Here is a 22,339-nt window from a genome sequence, read left to right on the forward strand (position 1 = left end):
CACGGAATAGACAGGTATAAATTACGTGTTCCGAGGTGTTACGAACTAGTTAGAGACATGGATTCTAGCATCAATCATGACCAATGTTTACACAAATGGTATGGAGAACATAAAAAGAGCCGAGAACTGAAACTTTTTATTTAAATCAACTCGCACACCAGACTCAGTAAAGGAACATTTCACAAAGGCCATTATACAAAGATCACACCCAGTTGGAGGCGGCGCGCCATAAAGAGAGAAATTACATATTTACAACATAAAAAAAATCAATAACACATGCAAAGAAACCCACTCAGGAGACGGTCCAAATCACAACATTTCCTAAACAATGCAGCTGGAGAGCTTCGTGATCCAGGCCAGCTAGCACCTTCAGGTCCTGGTCACTGAGCATGCAAAATCCAGGGCGTGCGTCTCTTCACAACAAAATTGATAAGACCTCTTATGAGTTAAACACGAACTCGGAGGTTTTTATTAAGAATGTTGGCTGTTTAAAAAAAGAAGCCTGCATTTTTAATACTGCCTCGGGTACCAAACACAAAAAAAAAAAGGCCCAGAGGAATCCTGATTCTGTACAATGAGGAAATTAGACTTGATTTGAAGCTGCCTGAATCTCTAAATATTATGCACAAAATTACTGCAACCACATAAAAGAATGCATTCGTTAGTGCAGGTACATGACAACATTAAAGCACAAAAGAATATTTTCTCTTGAACTCAAATTCCATGACATGAAATATGCAAGTTCTATTGAAGTTGTCAAGCATCTATAATGATTTCCATACAGGTTTGGACATAGAAAAAAAGTCATTACTAAAGTTCCGTTTGGTATGACTTTTATCAATTGATTTAAGGTTTTTTTTTAAAAAAAAAAATTATTCATAGAAAAGTCATAAAAATGCTAGCTAGAATGACTATTGACTTGAATGAAAAATTTGTTATAAAATTAAGTCAGTTTTGATTTAATTAAATTTAACATATGGATTTTGACATGTACTACATCTTTTCCTCAAAAAGATTGTTTTTAAGTATTTTTACCAAAGATACTTCTAATTTAAAGTCATTTTAATTTATTTTGTCACAAGTTACTTATAAAAACAACTTTTGAATTATAACTCAAAGTCAAAAATCACTTTTCATAAGTCATGCCAAACAGACTCTTGAGTTACTATGCCACTGCCAAGGCGTGGTCTAGGAACTACAGAAATAGAGCTATCTTTCAGAATCTTTGCAGAGAGTGATTGCTTTAGAGCTCCGACCAACATCTTGGTTTCAAGCCCAAAACAGATACAATTATATTTGACAATGGCCCTTCAATATGAACCTATAAACAACTTATATGTTTTCATCACACGCAAAGACGAAGATGTGGTATTCAGAAGCAAAATAAACAAGTGAAAAATACACAAATAGCGATAATAATTGAGGACTGAAGACAATACCTGATAACATTTTAAACCTCTGAACTCTGTTAGATTTTAGTGGCAAAAAAACCAATGACTGGAATCATTGAACAGGGTTGCTCCAAAAGTTCCTGAACATCTTTTACTCTGGCCAATCTTTTAGTGCTTGCTGCATATATTTCAACTTGGTACACCAATCAAAAAAATCCTTCAGTCTGTTCAATGCATACCCATCTTAGGAGAATTGGTGCAACATCAGCTTTCGCCTTGTGTCCTGAGCCTTTTTTTCTTATTTCACTGTTAACATGAGCCTTTATTTCATTGGTATGTCGGGGAGGAGGTCTGAAACCTTTTACTCCACTTTAATCAAATATTTTGCCCGGTGGAAGTATTTCCATATAACAGATACCAACCTGTGTTATTGCAAAAGACCAGGCATGATCTGATTATGGACCTTCAAGACTTTTTCAAATGTCCCCGGGTGAGTGAAAGATCACGTTTGACAAGAGTAAAGAAGTTCAAACTACACAGCATTGCAGTGTCTATGAGAGTCGCTATATTACAAGCCATCATTTGAGAGTTGAAGCAGGCCGCGCACCTGAAGGTATGGATTTTCCAACAGCTTCTCATTGTTGCTCTGCATAAAACAAAAGCAAGCACACAAGCGATGTATGACCTCTGGTATTTCATGATTAGAGTTACTGAAATACACCAGAACTAGACATGGTGATAATGAAACTTTATGACAACTTGTAGATATTCTATGTCAGTACTTTAAACACGAAAATGGCCATATATTGATCACCTCTCAGACATCTCACCCCCAAATCAGCTACCATAATAGCTTTCCCAACTCAGAATATTATGAGACAAACATACCCAGTTCATTCTCTCGTATATCTTTTCCCAGACAATGAGCATTCCATATTTAAGAATTGCATTATTTCAAGCACAAATAAAGCCTTACCTGCTGTGCTTTAAAGATGAGATTCTGAAGCATGTGCTTGTATTCATCAGGTTTTTCTGTCATCATTCTCTGAAAAATTCAGATTTGAAGGATTCAGCAAAAATCAACTTATAATTAGAAAAATAAATAATTGAAGTTTTCTAGTGAGAATAAGATAGCATCTTGCCTTTAAAAGAAAAGCTGAAGAGTAATACGCTACCCTTGAATCTGTATCATCTAAAAGTTCCCTGCCAGAAGCAAAAAGCAAAAGGAGTTGGCATGACTTAAACAATGGCATGGCAAATCATTCCTGGGAAGTATAGAAGAGAAGAATCACCTAAAAAACTCTTCCCCGCCAACTTCCTGGAAAGCAGAAGGATCTGCCGTGCATTTACCGATTAGAAGCAATAGAAGAGTTGCCCTGATATCCGATGCTGCACCAGGAAGATTTCCTCTTCCTTTGCTTACAACAGCAACCCCCAAAGCAATATTGTCTGTTGCTGCACCAGCTAGTTGAATAAGTGGCCAATAAAACAATGCAGCAGGAACACGTGCAACTAATTGCATAGGAACAATAGCCTGTCCTTGGAGAAGCATTGCTGCCATTGATGCTGTCTTGCATATCAGAGAACTATTGATGCTGTAGCTAGATCTGGATCTGCTATCAGCTTCTTCCATGAATTCATTCCAGTGGAAGTCATTTAGTTGAGAGGTGTGATCACTTGTATCATTTTTCTTATTTTCATCCACTCCACCACAAACTTTACTTTTTTGCATTCCTTCACCATTTGGGATTGCAGTTGCAGGGAGAACTTTCAGGCACAATTGAGAGAACAATATGTCACACATCTGCTTAGAAAACACCAATGGAACATGAGTTGGGGCAAATAAACCTTATAGGAGAATTCCAATGCAATGCATATTATGAATTGAAAGATAAGAAAAGGTAGAAGCAAGCAATTCAATTCCTGAAACCATCCTTCAAAAGTAAGAACATAGTTACTTCCCAGAGTGAAGAGCATAACGTAAATAGAAAACATTGTGCTATGTTGCATCTTTTATTTTATTTGTTTGTTTATTTTTTCTGGATAATAAAACCAGTGCGTCTTTCAAGTTTCAACTTTTCAGAGCCCCTTGAATGCAAGGGAAGATGCAATGAATTTCACTACTGCATTAATATTCAGACAATTTCAAATATTAATCTCCAGGATATTCAAGGCAAGACAAAATATTAGCATTGCCAACTATCTAGTCAAATTATTCTAAGAAGAACAATGCAAATATAGATCTTTTTCATTGCAGGCATTGCCCCCAAATATCAGGAAGCTATTTGGGTTGGTCAATTGTTGTATTTGTTAACCAACAAATTACCTTCAAAATGTTGATGCGATCTGTTTCATTTATTTGAGCCACTAAGGATAGAGCACTGCTCATAATATCTATCACGGCATTTGCTTTCTCGAGTCTGCTATCTGCATGCTCATGACTGGCATTACTGCTCCTTGGGTGTTGCATTTCATTCTTGTCTAACAAAAATTTGCATCGCATGAGAAGTCTCTCTAGAACAAACAAGAAGCCCCATCTGATGATATTATGTTTGGACTTCAAAAGCCCACACAAAAGCCAAATTGATAAAGGAACATCTGAAGAAACAGAAGAATCATGTACACCAGCATAGGCAATTTTTCGCTGCAATTCTTTAACATTCGACCATACATTCACATCCCTTCCCTCAGTAATCTCGGCAATAAGCAAATCACCCAACCAGGTATAGCCATTCTGACGGTAAGCAATCCTTTCTGAGTGAAGAAGAGAATGCAAAGTGGCCCATGACAGTTTTGCTTTCACGCCTACACCATCTCTTGGAACTGCACTCTCTACACTTTCCAGAAACTTGTAAGATTGGGTTGTTTCAATCAGATGAGAGAACTCTTTGTCCAAATGAGTAAAGGAACTAATTATTGCATTAAATTTCTCTGTTACATTCTCCAAGAGCTGCAAGTAACAGGTTAGATTCAGAAAGAAGCCAAATCGATAATAAAGAAACCATAATTAATCAGCAGTTCATGGAAAGATATGTTTGTGCCTATAAATTCTATGAACTGGTGCAACACATATCAGCAATTACATACCAACACCATCAACATGAAATGAACAAGGATAAATGCTATGCAATTTAATGTGATAAGCATAAATTACAATGTACAATACTGAAGATGTATCACTGCCAAAAGCTAGGCAAACCAAATGCAGTTGGATATGTGAACATAATCAGGTCAAGTTTTGGCGCCATCACATATAATGCTGTCCAAAAAAAAATGAAAGTTGGTTAAAACTGTCTTGCAAAGGAAGGTATGTACATTTAGTCCAATCAAAACCTATTTCTAAATGCATTTGTTATACATGACAGGTTTTTGAAACAGCAGTCACTGTAGACATGCTACAGCTTCAGCTACAAAGAATAACCAGGAACTACGTGGGACATGAATGAGAGTAGAGTAACCAACAGCTTAGCTAGAACTTCAATTTCTAGTTAGGATTGCTGAGGTCTAAATTTGAATCGCCTCATTAGTTTTGGCTAGGCCTAAAGGTTTTGACTGATGTTTCCCAATGCCTGGATGAAGCCCATGCACATCTCCAGCATATAAATATGTATTAAGTCTTTACTAATCAGTAAATTATTTCTTGCCACATGATGATGAGTTTGGTGTTTTATGTAATATGGTTGAACTTTGATTTAGGAACCCCTAAGAATTGAGTTGAAGATTTAGAAAGAGGGTGTGCCATGATTAGCAGAGTCACTGGGAACTGAAGATATCAGCATAATATATATTATATATTATTGTTATCCTTATGGCACCTGGGAAAAATGGCCTTCAAAAGACTACTGTTATCATCAGATCGTTCAGACAACAGCAGGCATGGGTAATTACAGACAAACATAGAAATGAAGTTAAACATTTCTAGTCATCCAATTTGCAAAAAGAAAAAAAAATCCAAAGCAAATAACTTCATGCTCAGAAATTGAATTTTCAAATATAAATGATAGAGACCACATGCGATTGCACATGCACAGAGTAAAAGATTTTGTGTATGTGCACGTGAGCTTGCGAGCAGTCCTTGGGTTTCTTGAAGAGTAAGTCTTCTGTGATTTCCTTATCAGAAACACGGAATGAAGACCCAGGGCAATTCATTCTATCTTCAGCTTACCATATTTAGTCGTTCATTGTTGGGATATCTAGATAGTGCACCAGAAATTGATCTTCTCAGAAGCTCCCCAATGCCTTCCAAACCCAGCTTAACAGAAATGTAAAAGGCTTCAGGTGCATTCGCAAGAGTGAGGAGAGTTGCAATAGACTGAATCTCATCGTCACTAAATTCAGATTCCCCAGCTGCTAGGCATGCTTCATTTATTTGATGCAACACATAGTCAAAAAGAATCAAGTACAGATTCCTCCTCTCTTCTCTTAAGTTAGCAAGAGAATACTGCAAAACATAACAAAAGATATGGGTAAAGATGTAATAGGGGAACTGGATTCATTACAATAATTGATGCCTATAGTTTATATCAAGCAATGGAAAAATGATTTTCATACCTCATGGAAAATAAATTCAATTCCCCCAATCAGGTCTAGCTCATCCATGAGAAACACTGGGTTCATTGCGACAGTCATCATAGACCCATCAGAAACTTGATAAAACATATTCGTTAATATGCAAATGAGCTTACTATGAACCAATTCTGCCCAAGAATTCTTTCTGCTAGTCTCTATTAGGGCTTTAATCACCTGAAAATGGACACAAGAATATATCAATCAAACTCCTGAAGATGTTTGCCTAAGCACAATGTTAATCAGGAGATCCAAACACCAGATAGGACAACTATGTACTGTTGCTGCATGCCATACAAAGAGGAATTACATCAAGCCATAAACTTCACTCAAAAAGTGAACCTAACAGCTTACGAAGTTTAGAAGACAAGAAAATCCTCCACCCCCTAGTTTTTGCTGGTCAAAGCACAGTAATAAGAGGAAGAATAAGGAAAATGCACTTCCACGACAGTAGCACGTAGTACTAAAGTTTGAAGGAATCCTTCTGTGAAGTCAATATGCAATGGTTGCAACAACAATAGACATACTTAAATGGAGAGAGTTTGAGGAAGTTGCATTTTCATGATACTACTCTGAAGTAGTCAAGCTTACCCTTATGTCAAGGCCTTCTAATCGGTTTCTCAAGATTTTGCCTCTATCACAGACAAAATAAAGTAAACAGCTTAAAGCAGAAGCCCAAACAGATTCTTCCTTCTCCTCTGTCTGGAAAAACAAATTCAAGGCATCAGATAGTGAAGTGTTAAACAAAACATCAACATGGGAACTTGGAGTCAACAATAAGGAATCCAAGACATTACCTCCTCATTATGTAAAGGTGAACAAAAATAAGTGGACATAAATTAACCAAAAAACTGCTTAAATGATGCCAAATGGAACTGTACCTGGACAAGAAGAAGAAGTATCTCATATAAAATATTTAAAATCCACGATTCAAAGTTATTAATTGCTGATGAAGTTCCCAACTTATTAACAGAATCTGCCTTTTCATTCCCCTGTGTTGGAAGTTGTTCTTCACAGTCAAAAAATGATTCTTGTGAATACTCTTCTTCAATGGTAGAAGCATCATTGATCAACACAGGTTCCAACAAATGAGCATGAACCCCGAGGTTCAGAATTAAATCAAAGGCGCGAACCCTACAAGCAGCTTTTGAAGAATTAAGCATTTCCTGAAAGGCAAACTCAAAGAGAAAATAAAATCAGAAGCTTCCACCATCTAATCATAATAACCAAATTGATATTTTATTGACACAGCACCTCAAGCATGGACAGAGCGAGAGGAGCAGCTGTCCCGGAGTCCATAACATACCTACAAACAAAATTTCCAGTGAACTTCTATAAGCAATTCATTATCATGACAAATTTCTTTCTTAAAGAAAACACATCAAATTGAACCCCTGTGAAAATTAAAGCAGTCTTTGAAAAATCCAAGCACATCTCAACCTGGCATCAGCGCAAGAAGGAATTCATGGTAGCTTTTTATGGAACATTTGCTTCTATTTGCCATGTTTCTTGGCTTAATAAAAGTTATGTTTTAAGTCAATTAAACTACAAGAAATGTTTGATCAAATTTAATTTTTTATAATTTGCCTTGATAGATATTTCCTGTAATTCATGTTACAAACTCAATCTCCAAAACTACAACAATGGATCAAGCACAGAAAAAGTAATAGATGTTCATCATAACCAAACATGAAGAAGGTTATTGGAAAAAATAAAATCTGTACCATTTACAATGACAAACCATCCAGCTGAAGACCCGATTTGAAGATTAACTTATCCTCCAAAAAAGAATTATTATAATTCACAATTAAAAAACACTTTTTATCAGAGATTCATAATTGAAACAATCTGATTCTAATATCACTGATCTTGATGATCCAAAAAATTTTCTGTTTCTAATCCAGTCTAATGGCATTAACTTTCCATTAAGCACTCTACATGAACTTCAAATGAAGGTAACCCAACTGTATCATTTATTTTGACACAGGTGTACACCACTTTCCTTCCCAGCCATGCCGCATTCCACAGCAGTACATATTCTAGCCTTCTAGGTAACTCAGTCCCCAGCATTGGATCACAAAAGCCACTAATATTTGATTATTTCCAAGGCAATTATAAAAACATGCAATCACCATAGCAAATTTGAAAAGCTCCCAGCCTTTTCATGTGGATAACAATCATATGATTATGATTATATAGCAGATGATTGCATTAGCTAATCATGTATAGAGCACAAGTATGTATGTGTGTACAGATCGATAGCAAAAGATGCAGTGCCTGGTTGAGAATTGAATGTACAAGAAAAAGAAAACGATGCTAGTTAAAACTTACATGTCAATGACAAGTTTAATAAGAACACTCACAGCCACATCCATTGATGGCTTTCCGCTGTTATTATTTAATCTAGATACAGTCAAATGATTGGCACTAGCAGAATATGTCTCTGAGCTAACTGCAGCAATAACCTCGCATACCTCAGCAGGGTTTAATCGCAAAGGTTGCTGTCCACTGAAACAATTAAAAAGAAAATAATAAGAGAAAGGGAAGTGGTCAGATGAAATACCCTGAACTCCCAACAGAAAAGGAACTGGGGTAATAAAACCCAAAACAAGAAAACGAAGCCACCAACAGAAAACAATTAGTTGTTTTCAAGTTTCGACTACAAAAGAGCATTATGCACTTGTGAAAAATGTACAACTGCATTTAACAGGGGCAAAGGTAGGGGTGCATAGGATTAGAAACACCAAAAAGAAGAAAATGCTGATAAAGATTATGTCATAACAAGGAAAGTGATTCCAGTCACAAATAGATGACCATATAAAGTCAAGTATAAAAAACCAAGACCACCTTTTCTAGATGTGAAGAGAATATTAGAACCATAGGATCTGTCATTTTGTACCTGTAGTGACGATACTGGAAGAGCTGTCGCGCACGTGGGCGAAACATGCTCACAGGAGAATCCTCCCTGCAACAGGAATCAAAATGTTCAGGAGTTTAATCAACATTTTCATACCAATGTGATGTTTATATCATTGTCTACACAGTTGTAAATAAATTTCAAGCAAGAGGTAATGGAGCATCACTGTGATCTAACTAAATGATGAACGACCACCTTCCTCTCCAAATGAGAACACAAGTTACTTTACTATCACTCTAACTAGGCAACATTTATCACGCAACTTTGCCATAGCACAAAAGTAAGTCACAATTATATGTGATGGATGAGTTTACATGTAAGAGAAAATATAATCTTAATTGGAACAAAATTCTCCAAGCTTGACAAAGCAAAAATTTTAGGAAGAAGAACATACCAGATTTGGTGAGGTCCTGCTTTACTCCGCTTAGATGATGTTATTGTTCTCAAGTGGCGACGAGCTGAGGCTGAATTGGTAATTGTTGTGACTGGTGAAGGCTGCAGCAGTTGATCAAGGTAAGGCAAATCAGCTGTTCCAAAATATTTCCAAGGCTGGCCCTTCGTTTTATCTTCCATGTCTCCTACAAGTAGAGCTGCAGCACCTAATTCTAGGAATTTGCATACACTCACATCATGGAGATCCACAGGACGATCACTGCATTATGAAATGAATACATTCAACCAATGCATAAGGCAACAGAATAAGAGACATCACCAAAGTTAAAAGGAAAAGATTTAACCTAGAAAACAGTGCATACAAAAGTTTGTTACCTCTCAGTTGATAGAAATGGTCGCCCAACCCAACGCCACTTCAAAACATCATCTGCAATGTAATCAAGATCCTCGGCCACCTCAACATTTTCAACATTTGATAAGTTTGAAGCAGGTAAAGTAGTAGGGTCATTCTTCTCTGAAGATTCTGCACCACTTAAAGGGCTTAATTGGGAATTAAAAGATCTACTAAACAAAGGCCTGGGCACAGAGGGAGCTCCAGTAAAACCTGCTGGTTGGAAAGATCGCTTTGGAATATGATGGGCTACAAGGGAACGCACATAATTTAATGATTTTACAAGAGCTTCAGAAGCATAAATATATACAGGTGGAGAAGGTGAGTAATTTGCAGGTGCTGTTGATGAAACAGAATGCTGATTCAGAGATCCAGACCAAGTTGATGATGTTCGTTTTAAGCTGATATCACACTCAGCTATTATGCTCAGGCAAAACCGATCAATCTGAAATAATGTCTCCTCACTAGGTTTAAATCTGTGGCAAAAGAAAAAAATAATTATAAACTAATCATAGAATCTAACAGAGTTGACTACTACATAAAAGGGCACATATGCGGCATAGAAAACACTTTTCTATTTAATGCAACCAGGATGAGACATGCATCCTGGCCTTCATTCCAATTATTTATAGACAAAATAATTGAATAACAAAAATAAAAAATTCTTCTTCCAAAATTTGAAAGAGTTGATTAGCATGCAGTTCAAGAGGCTTCGCTAGTCTGGCTAGCAGCCAATGACATGTTTGTGGCATGAAAATCAATGAAAGGCAGACCCAAAACTCCACATGTTTGAATAACGTCTAGGGCATATGTGGGAGAGAAGCTTTTCAATCATCCAAGATTTCTTTCTCAAATCCACTGACTGCATTTATCTCAACTATGTCAAGCTCGCTCTTTAAAATCTGTCATCTGCCATGTTAGGATAGGCCAGCAAGCACACTTATATTTTCAGGTTGATTTGATGCCAAAAATCCCATGAGCTTATGCACCACATAGCATAGAGCCCCTATTGTCTCCTTTCATTGTAACTAGAGTAATGGAGAAAAATCCCATACGGAAGAGCAAGATATTATCATATCACCAGCAATGGCTCACATATGAAAGACTGCATATTAAAGATGGACTCTCTATTCTACATTCAAAAGCTAATAAGGAAACAACTTTGTGCAAGACCAACGTACCGTAGAAGGTAACGCTTCAAATGTGTCACACATCTTCCAACTACTGCTGGACTGGTACGAATTAAAGTCATGTCAGTGGTAAAATACTTAACATCATAACAGTTACTATCCTACAAAATATTTTCAAAGCAAAAGAGATGAAATAAAAACAGAAAGTTTGCACGAGTAAGCAACCCATAGCTCATTTAGTAGAAAAACACAAACATGCATCCAACATCAGCACCAGTATAACTGAACTGAGAACACAACCATGACAGCCATTCTTTTTAGCCTTGTGTAGAGTTGAATATACCAAATTGAAGAAGTATCAGAGTCCTTACATATAGCAAATAAAATTTCCATAATATGGAAACTAGCAGTAGATGATGTGATTCGTAAATTCAGCAATATTCCAGAAATGATTGTTGATTTCAACCATTCATTGAGCAAAAGAGAAAAGTCTTAAACAGAGCAGGTAAGTTGAAAATGATAATCATCAATTAGGGGTTCATCACATCAATTTGTTTCAGAGTGCTTCACTTGAAGAACAGATGATCGCAGCCTTATTTTATTTTTGGCATTTACAAGGACATGGACAGTCTGGTGTGTGAGGTTGTGACCATTCTGAGTGTTGAATTTATCATGCAGAGACTTGAGTTGTTTATCTTAAGTTTGTTTTTAGGCTGGATGTCTTACTTCTCATGCTTTTTTCCCTGTATATCTTTTCTCTATTTATAGAAAACTGAGAACGACCAAAATCAAGATAGTTCAATGCAACAGGTGAGACCAACTTATATTTGAAAGCTTACTGTCCACAAGCTGCCATACCAATAATATTCTCGATATATGCACTTGATCATGCCTTAAATATTTGAGCATACATGACAGCACATCAATTTCATTTCTTTCTCACACCATATTAACAATTCCTGTTTCTCTAATTTCATCTAATGCATTAAAAGGGAATAGGTTCCATAGCAGTCGTTTCTATGTGCAAAGCAAAAGAAAATAAGTAGAGAATATACATCATGAAATAATAACAAACAACACATTTACCTGCGCTCCCTCTCTGAAATTGTATGTTCCAGAATGACACCATATGCCAGATCAGTAGTTGTAGGGGCTGCCAGATAATCCTGCCATTTGTTCATTGAAGCAGTAAATTCAAACCTGTATCCCGTGCATTCAATTTTAATAGCAGAATGTCATTGTAATTTGTTTATTGGTGTGATATTGAACCTAATGCTCCACCAAATCCAAACCCTCATTTATCACCTTGGCCTGACAGCCAAGTGTGATATTATTCTTATGAAGAGTGCCATGAGAGACAAAAAGAGGCAGAAGGGAAGTGAACAGTGCTTTGAAAACCGAGATATTCATGTTAGCTGATCTCATTATTATATATCAAAGCAAAGATGGCACATCTAAGGCTCCGCTTGGGCTTCAAAAACAATGATTAAATCAAAACAGTCACTAAAAAATGATTCAATTACTATGGGTTTGCGATTCCCTTTCCTTTCTCTGATTCTTCATGGGATTTCAACATAGATGAGCCTACTGTGAAAATCTAATGCATTCAGGTTAGTCACAACCTACAATGCTTTTCATTAGATACAAAATAAAACATCCATCAACTGCCAGTGAATCAGATCCGTCTTGCACTAAAAGTTAATTAAAACTACAAAAAGCAATAACTTCTAGCAGCATCAGATTTCAAATACCACGTGGCAATACTTTAGTAGAGCAGCAATCAAAGGCTTACAAATATGGCAAAAGGTACGACAAATGACAGCTTTTTTTTCATAAAGTCAATCGCACAACATTACTCAAATTAACTGCCCACAGGGGAAAAAAAAAGGAAACTAGGTGCACTGAAATGCAACACGATTTTCTCTTAAGAATCTCAATTTGCTCATGAATACCATCCTTGGCTCCAGGAAAAATGTAAAACAAAAAAAAATTGAAACCAAATTCCAATTTTCTCTCACTTGCCACTTAAGGAAGCAACATCTTTTCACTTATTAAGCCTAAAAAAACATCCAAGTCCCTCATTTTAACACGTAAATCTCTAATTAAGAGCTAAAAACAGTAAACTGAATTAGATAAAAAAGACTCAAATTGAAATCAACAACTTCAAGATCCATTTAAAATCAAACACTTACAAGAAGCGTTCTAGAAGCATCAGTCGAGATGACAGGGGAAATTCCATGGTGAGAGGTGGCGACAGCAGCGGAGGATAAACAATCAGCCACGGCACGGCGGAGCGGCTCGGGCGGCTTCTTTAAAGAAGAAGATCTAAGCCTGGAAACAGCACCAAACTGGAGCTGTAGCCTGGCGCTACCAGGACTATTTCGTGAGGAACTGAACGTTGAAGACATTGGAATTGACGGAGATTGGGCACCAAGTCTCTGGGCAACTATCAACAGAGGCTATAAATTAAATTAATAATTACAAAGAGCGAGTATTCTTCCGCCATCGTGAAGTAGTCATCTCCGCATTTGTCTCTGCTGTGAGTGAGTGAGGGGGTGAATGGAGAACGGACAAGAGAGACGGGGAATGGAATTGGAGAGAGAAGGAAGAGTTGGATTTATTTATTTATTTTTAATAATAATCTGGAAAGGAAATTCGTTGGTGATGTATCTTATTAGCTGTATGAGTATGCGTAGTTTTATCAGGTGGTATGCATTATTAGCTGGACAGCGCTAGATGAAAACTTTTTAAGTGGGCCGATGCGAAGAGGAAAAAAAACAATTGTCGAATTAATTTCTGTTCAATTGATGCGGAGATAGTAAATATAATTATGGTTAATTAAGAATCCACTCTCTTTATTGTATAAAAAAAAATAACGAGGAATAGATGTAAAAGAGATGAACCTGTTTTTTAAAAAAAAAAAATTCAATTTGTTGGTATAAAATTCAAAGTAATATTTAATTCAAAATTTGTTTGTATTAAAAATAAATTTTTTAAAAAATATATTTTATAAATTTTAAATAAAAATATTTTAAAAATAATTATTACCGTGATATTAAATATTATTTTATTTAAAAAATAATAATAAGAGTTATTTAAAGTTTTTTTTTTCAAAATAATTTACGAGCGAAAAGGAGTTGTTTTGTGAATCCGGAGATGCTAAATCCAATGGCTATATAATAGGGCATATAAGTGAGAGCATATTATTCTAGTCAATTCTTCTGTTTTTTTAATCGTTAGACAAAAAAAATTTTGTTTTCAAAAAAAAAATCATATTTTTTTTATTGTTATTATTAATATGAGTGTCCAGGTCAGTTTGTGCATATCTCAACTAATCTCACAAGCTTTAAAGTTAACGGCAAGTGTAAGCCTATTAGTAGTCATTATATTAACAACCATAAAATTCAAAAAAAAAAATCAAAATCTTACCATTAGTGAGGTATGGTTATCTTATTCCTGAGCTCCGTTTGTTTGTTGAAAAGTAGTTTTTTTAAAAAAATTGAATTCCGAGAAAGTGAATTATTTTAGGATGTTTGGCAGGATAATGAAAAATAAGTTGAAAAACACTGTCCAGTTTTTAATTATGTCATGAAAATGAGTTGGAAAATAACTTATTAATGTTTTATTTTTCTCAAGTTTATTAAAATAACGATGAATAAATTTTACAAATTAAAAAGTTGAATAAGAATAAATTTGAAAAAAATATAATTTCAAAAATTATCTCAAAAAAATAAACAATAATCAAAATAATAGAGATCAAATTTAAAAAATAAAAAAATAAAAGATGAAGAAATTAAAATTAAAATAATTAACATTTCATAAATTATTTTAAATAAAATAAAAAACAATCAAAATAATAAAGATCAAATTTGATAGATAAAAAATTTCAATAAAAAAATGACAAGGGAAAAGCAAATAAAAATAAAAACCAAAATTAATATAAAAAATTAAATTTTAAGAGTTGAAATTGAAAAATAAAGATTCAAAACAATATATATACATGTATATATATATATATATATATATCAAAAGTTTGAGCATCAAATTTGATATAATCAGTAAATAATATGATATTTTTTAAATTTTTCACAACTTTCAAAAAGTTTTCCTGAAAATTAAGCTAAATTTTTCTTTTACTTAAAAATATTTTTCGTTAATCAACTTTTCTAATAACAAATAAATATAAAAAAATTTAAAAATTAATTTCTCAAAAACTATTTTTCAAGAAATAATCGTAGCCTTGTTATCACCAGTAAATACCATTTTGGGTTATTGAACAAAGATAGTAGTGGGTGTTGAATAATTGACTGGAAGCTCTCGTGTTTATCTATTTGGTAAAGTAAAATACCATCTCCTGTGTTGACCAGTAGTCTTATTGACCGAAATCTCCCGTGAAAAATTTCTTAGACGGACCTAATTTTATCACGCTTTTGTTGTCCATCAGGCTCCATCCGTTTCTCTTTCTCAACGGTAAGGATTTTATTTTTACTACATAAATTTCTTTGTGTGCTTTTCAAGAAATTATTTTTTTATTTCTTAATAGTTTTTGACTTGTTAATATTAAAAAAAATTAAAAATATATTTTTAAATAATAATAATTTTTAAAAATAATAATAATTATTACAATACTAAACACGACACAGCTATAATATCTTCTCAAAATATTTTTTAAATTTAAAATTTTTTAAAACATCGGTCCAGCCTTGTTCCTGTTATAATACATCTTCATGTCATGCCACCAACACACTTCACATAATCTCTGTGAGAGAAGCACCACGATGCGTACAGCGTGTAAAACATGTAAAGAAATCGCCATGCATGGCAAATCTCCATATTATTTCCATGACAATCAAAGCACTAATCACAATTTTGATCCCCTCCTTCCCGTTTTATCTTCAATAATATAAAATAATCATATTAATTTAATAATCTAAGTTAATAAATAAAATTTTAAAACATAATTTATATTATTTTCTAATATATTTTTTCTTGAAACTTGAATATATTAACACTATTTTATATTTAATTTTTATTAACTAAATAGAAATTTATAATATTCAATCTCATAATCATTTAGTAATTAAAATTATGATAATATGTTAAAAAACAATATATATCCAATAACTTAAATTATAAAATAAAATTATAAAATATAATTTATATTATTCTCAAGTAAATAATAATTTATACACGATACAACTTGTAAGGATTTCAGATTTCCAATGATTATTTCCTATAATCTCGACTATTAGAGGACGCCAATTACAATAATAATTTTGATTTATTTCCCTTCTTGTTCTTTTTTTTAATGCATGGTTGGAAGTGTGATTGTTGTTGCTTTTCAAATGTGTTTTTCACTCAGAAAAACATGCAAATAATATATTTTTTTAAAAAAAATTATTTTTAAGATTAGTAAATCAAAATAATTTAAAAATATAAAAAACATATTAATTCAAAAAAAAATCAAAATTTTTTGAAAACACTTCTTAAGCACTTCAAAACATTCTCTTGACAATCTTATCAAACCCAACTCATCCAAAACTTGCCCGTAACAACCATCCGATTCTTAGCATACACCCAACCATCACATTCTCTTAAATATTTTCACAGTAGCTAAAGTATCATGAATATTATTTTTTAAAATATATTAAAATATTATTTTTAAATTTCAATATAATTTTTAAAACATTATTTTAAAAAAAATTAACAAAAAAATAAGTTTAATTACTTGTGTAACATTTTTGATGTATTTGAAATTGTGATAATGATGATAATTTAAAATATTTTTTATTTAAAACTAAATTAAAATAAATTTTTTTATTTTTTTAAAATTATTTTTATATCATCACATTATCTAAAATTATATATAAAAATTTATTTTAAAAAACAATTCAAAATAACATCATCCCGCTACGGTTTCCAAACACACCCGAATCCTCCCTAACCCAACCGCGGCCTCCACAGTCTCCTCCGCATTTCCAACCACCATATCCACAATCCCTTTCTCCGCCGTCAACTTCGCTGCCTTCAACACCACATCCCTCCTCGCCTTCAAGTCCCCAAATTTACACTCCAGCAACGCCATAAACCAAGCAGGCACCACAAGCCCAATATCCAACTCACTCATATACAAAAACCCTCTATCTCTCCTCATAATCACGACACAAAGCATAGACCACCCCCTGCCGACGCGTGTCCCGTGATAGCTGCAATCGTTGGCATGGGAAGAGAAATGTGATCGGATACGAGACCACGCAATTTTGATGACATCATCCTGTAGCGAGATAGGATGATGGATTGGGATGTTGTGGATCGGGCCCGCGAAAGATCGTGCCATTGGAGAAGAATTTGCCGTGTGCGGTGGTGATCAAAACGGAGGAAGGGGAGGTGGGTTCGGAGCGGAGGCGGCTGGGTGCTGATCGGACTGAGTCGAGTAGTGTTGGCCTGTTGGGTTTAGCCTGTGCTCATCGTTGCCGGTTGATGTCAGGATGTAGACGTTGCCTCGTTTTTCCAGCGTACACATTTTTATTGATTTTGACGATTGGAGTCTGTTTCTTCTTTTCTGTAAAAGACATTTTGGTTATAGAGAATCAAACTAGGCAGCAGCAAACAAAGACAGGAATAACTGCAGATCAGAGTACATTAATGTCCTCGTCGTTAGTGATAGCGTGTAATTCGTCTCTATTTTCTTGGTTTTTTTTGCTGTATAAATTTTATATTATTCCATAATTAACTTACTTAAATACGAGATAAATAGATAGATACGAAGAAAAACAAAAGAATTACTATTGGGAGTTACTCATATTAATAAAATCAAATTTCTCCTTTCCACTCGTATAAACAAAATATTATTATGTAAAATACAATGGTTAAATGTTAAGATACGATGGCCTCCTCCTCCAAATCAGCCACAAGTACTGTTCAAACTATGATAAGAAAAGCTAAAATTCCCAGAAAGTGACATTGTAAATTCTACATGCATGATTCTTGCCTTTAACACCAAAAGCAACAAACAGAAAGAGTTATCATGCTATTGAAAGCAAAACCATTTTAGATTGAAAGCAATCACAAACACACGAAGTCTGATTCCTCAAAAATCTTTCATTTCTTTGTGCTGTGGTTGAAAACAAAACACAAAGTGGGACCTCAAGAACTCAACTGCAGGCACATCTCCAAAAAGAATAGACCGATATCGGGGGCTGGAGAAGCATGCTGCCATATACGTTGACCCTCATCACCATGAACTCCAATCTTGACCAAGAAATCAGAGCCTGGTTACCTTCACGAAGATTATGAACGCAGCCACCGTTACTGAAGAACACAGGTGTCACCAGTTAGGATAAAACAAGGATGAGCTGGAGAGGTAGCACCGAAAATGGCACGCACGGCTTCCTTCTTGTCAGTTTCCAGCACTACTGAAGCCTAAAAACCCCAAGCCAAAGGCAGACCAGTGCGGGCTTTGAAATTCAGCTAAAATGATGGTTGCTGCTCCAAGAGAGCCCCAAAAAAACGTGGTAACCAATCAGTCAATCACCAATTGATCATGAAAAAGACCACCCGTTACAGCTCTTCCCGGGTCATCCAACGACCTCTCAACGGCAAATTTGTTGGCCTAAACGTCTTTCATATTGAGTGCATCTTACCTTTGCATCCCTTTATTGCATCACGAAAGGTAAAGTACAAAACCTTACAAGATTTGCTACCACTACGTGCCAGCCCTCATCGCAGTTTTTTTAAAAAAAAAATACTGAGGAAAGAGTTTATTAGATAATTTACACTTTCATTACAAAGGGATCGCCTCGTGCATCTTCTAAAGATACTATGGATGCTCATTTGACTACACTGTAGAGGATGATGGAAATGAAACACTAAATCTTAATAGCCAGGAAACGAATGATTACAACAAGAAGCCTGGTTATATATAGAGAATAGATTATCTTGCTGCATGACCTCAATGATCGGTTTGGTTCATGATCGGGAAATAGGGACAGCATTGCAGCGCGGAGCTGTCCAACTAGAAAGATGGGTACACATGCGATGCGAGAAGGCAAAACCAATTTCATCATCAATGCTGTTTTCCAGTGGATCATTCTACCACCCCATTAATGTTCTTCTAATTCTGTCCACTATTTGATTTCTGGCTTGACTACTTGCTAGCGGAACGTCGCAATTTTCATCCAAGAGGAACCTGTAGACTTCCCACTGGCGATCCTGAGTTGAGTGCCTTCCAATTTCAGCCTGCAAATTAACAATGATGAGAACTTCCTCATACATGGTAGATGATAGAAGCCGAAGTGGGAGAAATGCGGATCATGAACTCTTACCGAAAAAATGCATATTCCCAACTTTTTCAGAGTTAAAGTAACATCATAAAATACACGAGGTCTTCCCTTGCCACATAACTCAACAGGGTTAGCTACTAAGAGTTCAGTATCTGGGCCTCTGTTGGTGATGATCACTCGTAATGGATGAAGCATCTCCTCCTTCAATCGAGAACAAGTATTGGCCAGAAGTTTAGGATCCACAATCTTCTTCCCATCTGTTTGCCGAATTAATAGATCCATGTTACGGTATCCTTTTATGCTAGATGAGAATCTACCATAAGCTACCTACAATAGAAACAAAACAGCCATGTATTGTAAAAATACACATTGCAATCAACCATTTAGTGCCACAAAAAGATGCAAAAGAGCAACAAGCGGCACTGCTGTGAAACTGAATGGGATAGATTCTATAGCATTAATGGAACAGTAGCATGCTATGTACATTATTTCCAGAGACGGTCGGAGAAAAGTAAGGAAAATAGTCCAGCAAAAGGTTTGAAAGGAGGAGTCACGAGACGGGACAATGCTCGTACTAACATGATTTCTCAGTCTGCGAGCATCTTAGATGGGAAGGTGATATTTTGTGCAACTTGATCCATTTCAAGATGGTCAGGATCAATAACATAGCACACAAATTAAGAAGTGTTGTTCTTATTAATCTCATGACCACTGTACCTGGATATTTAAGTCCTTTGAAGTTCTCAAGATGTCATAAAAGAGACCTTTTTGATCAACACATTGTATTTGAAGCAATGTATGAGCTGGGCTCAAAAGATTATCCACTGTAACGATGGCCTTCTTTGGTGGTGTTGTAGCTGTCCCAAGTGCTTGCGTGCAGGATTCCTTTTCTGACAGCTCACAGCTAAACAATTCTTCTGCAACTGCCATTGGGAGGGAAGAGAAAGTCCGCTGATTTTCACATTCAGGACCGGCCAACTGAAGTTCACAGCTGATACAATATTCTTTGAATACATCACACAAATATCCACATGTGTTATCTCGCCTTTCTTTCGTGTGTAAGAGCTCCCTGGAAAGAGACTACCAAATATCAATTGTGAATTGACATTTTTCTATTTTATTTTCTTTTTTGACAGATCAACTTCGAACTGATATATAACCAGATAAATATAAGAACAGTTTTTGTCCAATTATGATATGTGCTTCCTGGAACTACTCGTCATAATCAAAGAAACAAACCTCCCAAGACCTTGGCTCAGACAGAATTAGAAAGCAGTGCTGGAGGGGACCAACAACTACTCATGCTCGAACAGAAGACGATTTTAAAAACATAGAACATGGCACTAACAGAAAATTTCATCCAAGCTGAATAGAAGAGAATCACTAGAAGTTTTTAGCAGAAGCAAGTCAACTTCAAAACTTTACAAGAAACATGCCATGTGATCAACAACATAAAAAAAAAGTTTCTAAGCAGCTTAATTTTGTGAAATATGCTTCCGATTATCACGGCAAAAGGCTTATGATCTATTTGTTATAAGGTTTTGGCCCAGCGCTAATTTTTTTCCATGTGGTTGATTTCTCTGGCCAGGTTAACAATTACTCTTTCCTACCCTCTATTGTGCCACAGCCATATATCTACAATACTTCAATGAGAAATTAGGCAACTAAGGATTGTTGATAATAAGTTTCATATTTTATCGCATGCCTTTCTATAGATAATGCTTTCCTGCTCCGAGGACAGTCATCGATCTCGGTTATTGGAGTGAGTTACAAATTTGCAGCAAAAGCGATGTACCTACTACCATGTGGTCATCCCTGGACTAGCTGGTGATGAGCCACTTGTGGAGTAATTAACGGTGGGGATATAGGGACCCCTTGAGCACAATTTGAATCCAAAAAAGCAAGTGTCGAGCACATCTGAGAACCAAGACATAACATTGCTGTTCCTTTATGAAGACAAGCACGTTTTATTTGACAATTACTTTATAACCCCAGGCAATTGTCAATGTCGGGATGAAACAGTGTATTGACAAGACAGCCGTATTTGACAAGCAAAAACTACGATAATTTTCAATAATTTCAAACAAGGAAACAGTTACAAGTAAACTTCTAAAGCCATTATTCGCTTCATCATCAATAGGTAGCCAGCAAGCATCCTCGGAAGGTGCATTAAACACAGCGTAGTGACATTTATTGTAGTTAGGTTCCATATATTCAATATAAGCAAATTCAACAGAGAAAACAATAAAAATGGAAAATTCACCTGCCATCTGTAATGAAGAACAAGTCCACGACTTTCTCGTCTGGTGTTGTCATTACTTTTAGTCTTTGAATTGTAAATTCAAGCTCCGTTAGAACTTCAGTGATATCTACACAGGTAAAAGGCACGAGCCATGTTATTTCCATTCCTTGAATTCAACAGCAAAACAAAGAACATCAAGCCTGCCATCATCTTTGTAGTTACCATGCAATAATCCTTTCCGGTCAACACAACAAAACTTCAACAAATATACAGAAGGAGCAGCCGTGGAACCATTCAATTTGTGATCGTAATAAAGTGGAGCCAGACATGGAGGAGACACAATCAAGAGCTGGTTTTTCAAGCTATCCCAATCAAGTCTTAGCGAGTTTGAACGTTGAACCACCCAGAACACTATGTAACACCACTTTCCATCCGTTTGAAAATCTGCCATCGTCAAAAGAAAAGGAAAGAGAGAGATATTTCATCATTTAGAATCATTGAATATCCTACGAAATTCAAGAAAGATTATCACCGTGGAGCTTATTCATCTACTATAATTCACTCCCGTAAGTAACAATCCAAAAAAGAAAAGAAGGGCCAAATTTTGCTAGGAATTAAAACATGGGCACGAAATGCAAGTACCTGCGCGAGTAATGTGTAGCCCAAACTCGAGAATTATTCTGCAGAGATCGCATCCAAGGCCAGACTTGTCAGGGCAATTGACGGTGATGACGGTAGGGTCATTGGAACCGCCACCTTGCTGGATCAAAACGACATCATCAGCTGGAATCCCCATGATTGCGAGACTCCAGGAGATAATTAAAAGAGAAGCGAAAGGAAAATGTGAGATGTGAAAGGTTTTGGTCTTTGGGTGTGGTGGAGGGTTAATGAGAGAAATTTGTGGAGGTTTCAGGTGAGTGTTTGTTTGTTGATTGCTTGGGTGGAGAAGGAGAGCGAAGAGGAGGCGGTTCAGTTATAACGGGTACAGGGACGAGACTAGAAGCATGTGCTTTTTTCTTTTTCTTCC

At 35.6% G+C, this 22,339-nt stretch overlaps 2 protein-coding genes and 1 pseudogene across 4 annotated transcripts; all 3 read right to left on the minus strand.

Annotated features, from left to right (window-relative positions):
* Positions 1-116: 116 nt before the first annotated feature.
* Positions 117-13,463, minus strand: LOC118052177 (uncharacterized). Of its 3 annotated transcripts, XM_035063030.2 has the most exons (19): positions 12,981-13,463; positions 11,875-11,954; positions 10,840-10,890; positions 9,643-10,134; positions 9,269-9,526; positions 8,857-8,922; positions 8,289-8,465; positions 7,212-7,263; positions 6,839-7,123; positions 6,549-6,659; positions 5,943-6,134; positions 5,557-5,832; positions 3,718-4,341; positions 2,684-3,195; positions 2,534-2,594; positions 2,368-2,436; positions 1,814-2,037; positions 1,440-1,697; positions 117-634 (listed from the first exon to the last, which is right to left on the minus strand). In XM_035063030.2, the coding sequence occupies exons 1-17, from the start codon at positions 13,194-13,196 to the stop codon at positions 1,960-1,962; spliced, it is 3,600 nt and encodes a 1,199-aa protein (XP_034918921.1). In that variant the 5' UTR covers positions 13,197-13,463; the 3' UTR covers positions 117-634; positions 1,440-1,697; positions 1,814-1,959. The 3 variants fall into 3 exon arrangements, with proteins under 3 accessions (XP_034918921.1, XP_034918920.1, XP_073266949.1); XM_035063029.2 differs by having other exon boundaries at positions 1,440-2,037; XM_073410848.1 differs by having other exon boundaries at positions 1,440-2,037; positions 11,875-11,988; positions 12,981-13,177.
* A 3,150-nt stretch (positions 13,464-16,613) lies between these two features.
* Positions 16,614-17,467, minus strand: LOC118052176 (enoyl-CoA delta isomerase 1, peroxisomal-like; annotated as a pseudogene).
* Positions 17,468-17,592: 125 nt separating this feature from the next.
* On the minus strand, positions 17,593-22,339 carry LOC118052175 (ACT domain-containing protein ACR9). Its single transcript, XM_035063028.2, has 6 exons — positions 21,955-22,339; positions 21,535-21,756; positions 21,334-21,439; positions 19,788-20,139; positions 19,113-19,397; positions 17,593-19,026 (listed from the first exon to the last, which is right to left on the minus strand). Exons 1-6 carry the CDS (start codon positions 22,106-22,108, stop codon positions 18,880-18,882), a joined length of 1,266 nt encoding a protein of 421 aa, XP_034918919.1. The 5' UTR covers positions 22,109-22,339; the 3' UTR covers positions 17,593-18,879.

This window comes from Populus alba, chromosome 8, assembly GCF_005239225.2.
Source record: "Populus alba chromosome 8, ASM523922v2, whole genome shotgun sequence".
NCBI classification, from domain to species: Eukaryota; Viridiplantae; Streptophyta; class Magnoliopsida; order Malpighiales; family Salicaceae; genus Populus; species Populus alba.